The sequence below is a fragment of the Nematolebias whitei genome, chromosome 6 (genome assembly GCF_014905685.2).
Source record: "Nematolebias whitei isolate Nwh7 chromosome 6, NemWhi1, whole genome shotgun sequence".
NCBI classification, from domain to species: Eukaryota; Metazoa; Chordata; class Actinopteri; order Cyprinodontiformes; family Rivulidae; genus Nematolebias; species Nematolebias whitei.
The window spans coordinates 39,141,740-39,147,739 of NC_056503.1; the positions used below are offsets into that span (position 1 = coordinate 39,141,740).

Genomic DNA, 6,000 nt, shown 5'->3' on the forward strand with positions numbered 1-6,000 from the left:
CCACTGATCAGTTTTTATTTTCAATCAGTCGGATCATATCATTGATAGATTTCCCTTTACACTTTAGGCAGTCAGTAAGCTCAAAACAAAGTAGCCAGGTCAGATTTAAACGTAACCTCTTTCTCCAGTTTCGCTGCTTTGATCATCATGGGAGAGTTAGGGTTACCTAATTAAAAGCTTAGACACGTGAATGAATACGTGGAAGCAATATGGAGGGTTGTATATTTGTGGGTGTCTCACAATTGTGTTCCAAAGCTGCTCACACACATGTATCGTCTTCTTCTGAGAGTGTTTGATGTACAACTTATCTGCATTTTAAAGGCCAGCAATAGACAAGGGGGGAGGCAGGGTTCAGTCATTATTCTGAGTGACAGCCTTTATGTTTCCCAGGGAGCTGTTGAAGCAGACAGATTAGTTAAGGTGAGTGATTGGTCAGGGGAGATTTAAGACCCGCGAGTGACAGTTAACATTCACCTTGGGTTTTTATGGGCCAGGCTTGAATCTGCAAAGGTATGTTTCAGGATCTGTGACCCAACTGCCATAGGGTGATCTAAACCTCATCCATAGTTTTGGAGTGTTCATTCAAGGACAACAAATGGATAGAGTGGAAAAAATAAAATAAAGAAACTATGATGCTGCTTGTCGTAAAACCCCCTGTTTTTTTTTATGTATTTTATATTGTTATTCAAGTGCTTTTTCTCCAAATTTGTCTTTGTTAATTTAGCTTTTTTCCTGTCTTTGAGCTTGTCCCCAGACTATGACAATATAATCAGTATTTTATTGTGCATTTTAATGCAAATTTAATTACCCACAGTTATTGGGCTTTGTTTGAAATTTTTGCTGCATGTATCATGTGATCCCAAGAGTTTGAGTCAAGGATGAAACACAGCATATCTAATATTTGCAGGATGGTAATATGAATATTTGAATCCATAAACATCACACTTTTTTTATTCTCTCCTCTTGTTGACATACTGTTTATTGTTTATTTATCCTTGTATTTTTGTTGTTGTGTTTTTGTTTCCTTTTTAGTCGTGTCTGGTAAGTTGCCATGTCACCTGTCACCCATTCACCACCCTGACAGAGACAGGAAGGTGTCACAACCCCCCTTCCATCCTTCACCTATCACCTCTTCACCCTTCAATCTGCACTCATGTTTCTGTTGCCATGGGCAACGGTGACAAAAGGACATTAGTGGGTAAAATAAAGATGTATGCTCCTCTTGTTCCTCCAAGGTAAAGCTGCATCATTTCATTCTGTTATTTTCACATTTTTTTTAATGCATTTGCACCCCCTCCCCCCCTCCCCCCAAAAAAAAAAAATTATTTGTAGATAAATTGTGTCTGTATTTTAAGTGACAGTTTTAAGATTGCCTTTTCTATGTAACAAAGAACTTCTATTTAAAGATGGTGCAATTTATTTGAATGTTAACGTTAGAATAATATGAAATTAGAGGAGTAATCCACTTTGCATCTTGGCTTCTAATGTCAGGTTGTGTTTCCATTAGGGATGCACAATATTGGATTTTTGGCCGATATCCAATATGCCAATATGTTAAAACTTATTTGCCGATAACAATACCAGTACCGATATTTTTGTCTCTGGGCCTACTTACAGAGATTACATAGCTTTCTCTGCTGTGGAATTAAAATACTACATTATTCTGCATGGTCTTTGTCAATTTGTCCTGCTACCAAATGCACATGTCAAAAAGGGGGCTGAAAATGTAACCCTTCAACTTGGATTATGTTTAATGTCAAATTTATTCATAACATTTACTCTCTCTAACACAATGACAACACTCGAACAGTGCAAATTTGTAAATTTTCACAAATGTAAATTCAACCTGTTCACAAGCGGCAAGTGAAAAGTACATAAGCAGTAATGCATTAATAGATATACTTGACAGTTTCTTAAATTAAAATGTAACTTAAAACAGAAGCCTTTTATATCGGTAAGTTATTTTGATGGAATGTCCGATATTTAACTTTATCACTACTATCGGCCGATACCAGTACCATGCCGATAATATTGTGTATCCCTACTTTCCATACATAGTTTTATTGGACAAGTTGAAGTGCATGATTGTCATTGGACCATATCACTATTCTTTATTTTTTTTAAAAACTGCATCATTAAGATGCATGAATACAAAATTATTTTTGAGGCTTGCACTTTTAGAGGTTGTCGACATGGACAGATGGCTCAGATTTAGTCTCCATTTCCATGCAAATTTTAATGTGCTATGCTTTTATCCATGCAAATGTGTATAAGAGCATCCCTTGATTTTTATTACATCTTCAATATGCTTCAGTTTAAATTGGAACACTCTGCTTTTAACCTGCTGTACACTCACCGTGCAGAGCTGTGAAAGAGAGCTTAAAAAAAAGTCCAAAAACTTTTGTCTTTCTTTTAAATAATGCTGTAATTTTGGCAACTGCGAAGCTTTAATTTCTATTGTATTGGAGTGTGGCACATTTGTCTGCTCAGAGGGTAACCATTTTTTTTATGGCTGTCCTGCAGTGCCGCCAACATTTGTGGTGAGACCCAGGAACCAGGTGGTTGGAGTTGGCAGAACCGTCACTTTCCAGTGTGAGGCCACTGGAAACCCACAGCCAGCCATTTTCTGGCAGCGGGAAGGCAGTCAGGTAAATTGAATGAAAAACGATTAAGGATTAGTTTTTAAATTTAATTCCAAACTTTGGAAAAAAATCTATTTGTAGACATTAAGTGACAGCCTAATCTAACAAGGCCAGAGTTCGCCTTTTTATTATTATTATTTTAAACCCCAGAAGCAAAGATGCACTTCATTGGAGGTTTCTATCATGGTTTAGGAACAATTGTCCCATTAAAAAAAGATAATAACTTTTTTTTAAAATCAGTGTGCTTTGTCTGTTTTCTTCACAGAACCTCCTGTTTTCCTACCAACCTCCTCAACCTTCCAGCCGGTTCTCGGTCTCTCAGACTGGAGACCTGACCATCACTGATGCTGAGCGCTCAGACATGGGATACTACAGCTGCCAGGCCCTGAACATTGCTGGCAGTGTGATCACCAAGGCTCTGTTAGAGGTTACCGATGGTATGCAAGTCGTCCTTTAATGACATTCATTTTTGCTTACAACAAAGCTCGAGAAAGAGAGAGAATTAGGAACACTACATAAAAAGAGGAAGAGAAAGATATTGGAATTTTAGGTAATCTTGAGCTTGTGAGTATCTCTTATTCCGTGGCTAAGCTCTAAAGCGTATTAATATCCGTATTGAGGTTTGTGAGGTTTGGTCTGGCCAGTTTGAAGTGTTCCTGTCAGGGGTAGAGACTCTCTGGTGCCTGTGCACCCAGACCGTGGCTCACTATTAGGCTTCTCTGGCTTTACGCTGGCTAACATCTCCTTTGGTATTCCACGGTTGGCTTGCTGCTGTCTACCGTTGGAACACTGTGGCTATGTGTTGAGGTCTGGACTGGGTCCTTTAATTATCCTGCTAGCCAATCCCTGCAGCGTTGTGGACAAACTGTGCCTCCCTCCCACCATCTCCGCAGTTATCTGGGCATCTATTACTTTGTCAATGACACACCTAGATTCATGTATTAATTTACCAAATGCCCTTCCTCATTTAGGGCCTGCAGTGGTATGCTCCATCACTCCTTGCACTTCTCTCATTCTGCCGTGCTCTCTGGATAATAATAACAGTTATTAAAGTGTGCAGGCTACTCTGGGCCACCACTTCTCCACAGGCAGATCTGGTAATAACAGGTCACGTCAAATGTATTTTTTATTTTTATGTTTCATTATTTTTATTTATTTATTTTATTATTTGCCTTGTACCATCTGTTACACAGACAGCAGAGATATAGCAGCTCGCAGATTACATTGCAGCATCATTATGAAAAATCTATGCCTACATCATTGTGCTGCCTTACACTGTTTAATATTAATTCAGGTTCTTCTCACCGAGTGCAAACTGCTGCTAAATCACCAGAGCTGACATCAACGGTCATCAACAGTGCAATGAATAATAATAATAACGATCAGAGGGAGGTGGACCTATTGTTGAAGTATAGTAAATTACACACAGTAGAGATAAAATACAATGAAAAAAGAAACACATCAGTTTATTTAATAAAACTTCCTTTCACATGAAGTCATTTTGTACCTCCTTCTGCACTCGTTTTCTCTGTTTTTCTGTCAAACACAAAATCTCCTTTTATTCTTCCGTTTCACTTTGTGTCTTTGATTGAAGACCACTGGAAAACGTAGACTGTGAGACAGCAAGCAGCTTCAGCGTCCTCGTGATGATGATGTTGTCTCTTCTGGCAACATGTTTTAATGTCTTTTTTCACTTGTTTGTTGCTTTATGGCTGGGGGATGGGTTTGTGAATAGCCGGCTGCTAACATTTTAATGTTCACCATTAGGTGTCTGGTCATTCTGTTGTGAAAGAACCGAAGCCGCTTCAATTTAATTACACTCTAGCTTTTTATTTATTTATTTATTTTGACTAAAATCGACTCCTGCTGCTTAATGATTAAAAATTACTCCATTCCTTAAAATGGAACCAAATTTCTTACCTGCTATTCTTGCAGTTTTGACTTTCTTACATGCTGTTTGTCCAGCTTCACTATTCTAGGTCTTTTATGTTTTTTTCCATAACTGACTTAATTTTAGTTTCCGTGGCGACACAGATTTGCAGCTTCTACCTGTCTTTATAATTGCCCGTTCTCCTTCCTCTTTGCACAGTGGTGTCAGACCGCCCGCCTCCAGTTATACGACAGGGACCAACAAATCAAACAATAGCTGTGGATGGTACCGTGGTCCTGAACTGTGTGACATCTGGAAACCCCACTCCCACCATCTTGTGGCGGAAGGATGGTGTGTTAGTATCCACGCATGACTCCAGGGTCAAACAGCTGGATACAGGTGCATTGCAGATAAGATATGCAAAGGTAAGACACCTAGATGTATTCTCAAATATTGCCATTTCCAATTAAAACTTTAGATTACCGTGCTTTTAATGTCCAACTCCATTCCAATAGACTTCAAAGTTGTCTGTACTACATCCAAAATGAGCTTGGCAAACCCCTGCTGCTTTGTAAATAAAGCGTGTGTTTTTGCCAGCAGCCAGCACTCAGTGGGCTGTCAATCTCTTGTCGCTGGTTTGAAATGGAGTCTGTGAAGTTGAACGCTCTGGTTCCTGTCAGTCAGCAGGCGCAGTGGTTTTATTTTTATTTTTTGTATGTGTCGTTCGGTGTACGACCATATGTGCTGCCACGATGGCAGTCTGTGTGATGAAGAACACTCAGTCAGTGACCGGTCTTCCAAATTGAAGCATCAAGGGGTCAGAGTTCACGTCATTCTGTGGTGTTGTGATGAATGCTGGCGTGTCTTGTGGTGACAAGATTGCAGTGTGATTGTTGTGCCAGTGCAATGCAGGCAAGATCTGTTGCTTAGAAACTGTCTCATGTGAGTCAACTCTACACACACTTTACATTAATGAACTTGTCATATCACGCAGACATTTTAATGATTTTTTTTTTATTTTTTGCCTGGCATAATTTATTTTTGTTATATGATTTAGTGTGTGTTATTGTTTTCAAATGTATTATGTTTTTATTCGGGCAAACTAAAAAATACACACCTCGGGGACTTGGCAGGATATGCTGGAGTTTCATTATTCATACAATTTATCACCTTGTTTTTTTTAATGTGTGTTTTACACAGCACACCAGCCCTTAATGGTCTATGCATCACCAACAAAGCAAAATACAATTATTTGTCTTTCAAAGAGATTTTTCCTTCAGTTAGAAAACACACATTGTTTTTTTGCTTGTGTGTGTTTTTAATGTGCAGCATTGTGAAAACAATGTTACTGTTTGTCTCACTAAACTAGCAAGATGAATAAAATACAAACGTATCAGCAATGGCTGGAGTTTTGATTTAGAATTTAGATAAGAACGCTTTATTTGCTATAATCTCACCAACTGTTGTGTTTTGAATGGAAATATATAT

At 38.5% G+C, this 6,000-nt stretch overlaps 1 protein-coding gene across 3 annotated transcripts in view; it reads left to right on the forward strand.

Annotated features, from left to right (window-relative positions):
• Nucleotides 1-6,000, forward strand: part of robo1 (roundabout, axon guidance receptor, homolog 1 (Drosophila)) — a 277,150-nt gene that overhangs the window by 239,598 nt on the left and 31,552 nt on the right. For all 3 annotated transcript variants that reach the window (XM_037677598.1, XM_037677596.1, XM_037677597.1), the window contains 4 exons: nt 1,033-1,041; nt 2,524-2,648; nt 2,908-3,079; nt 4,732-4,937. In XM_037677598.1, coding sequence (XP_037533526.1) covers nt 1,033-1,041; nt 2,524-2,648; nt 2,908-3,079; nt 4,732-4,937 — 512 coding nt within the window. The remainder of the gene's footprint in view (nt 1-1,032; nt 1,042-2,523; nt 2,649-2,907; nt 3,080-4,731; nt 4,938-6,000) is intronic.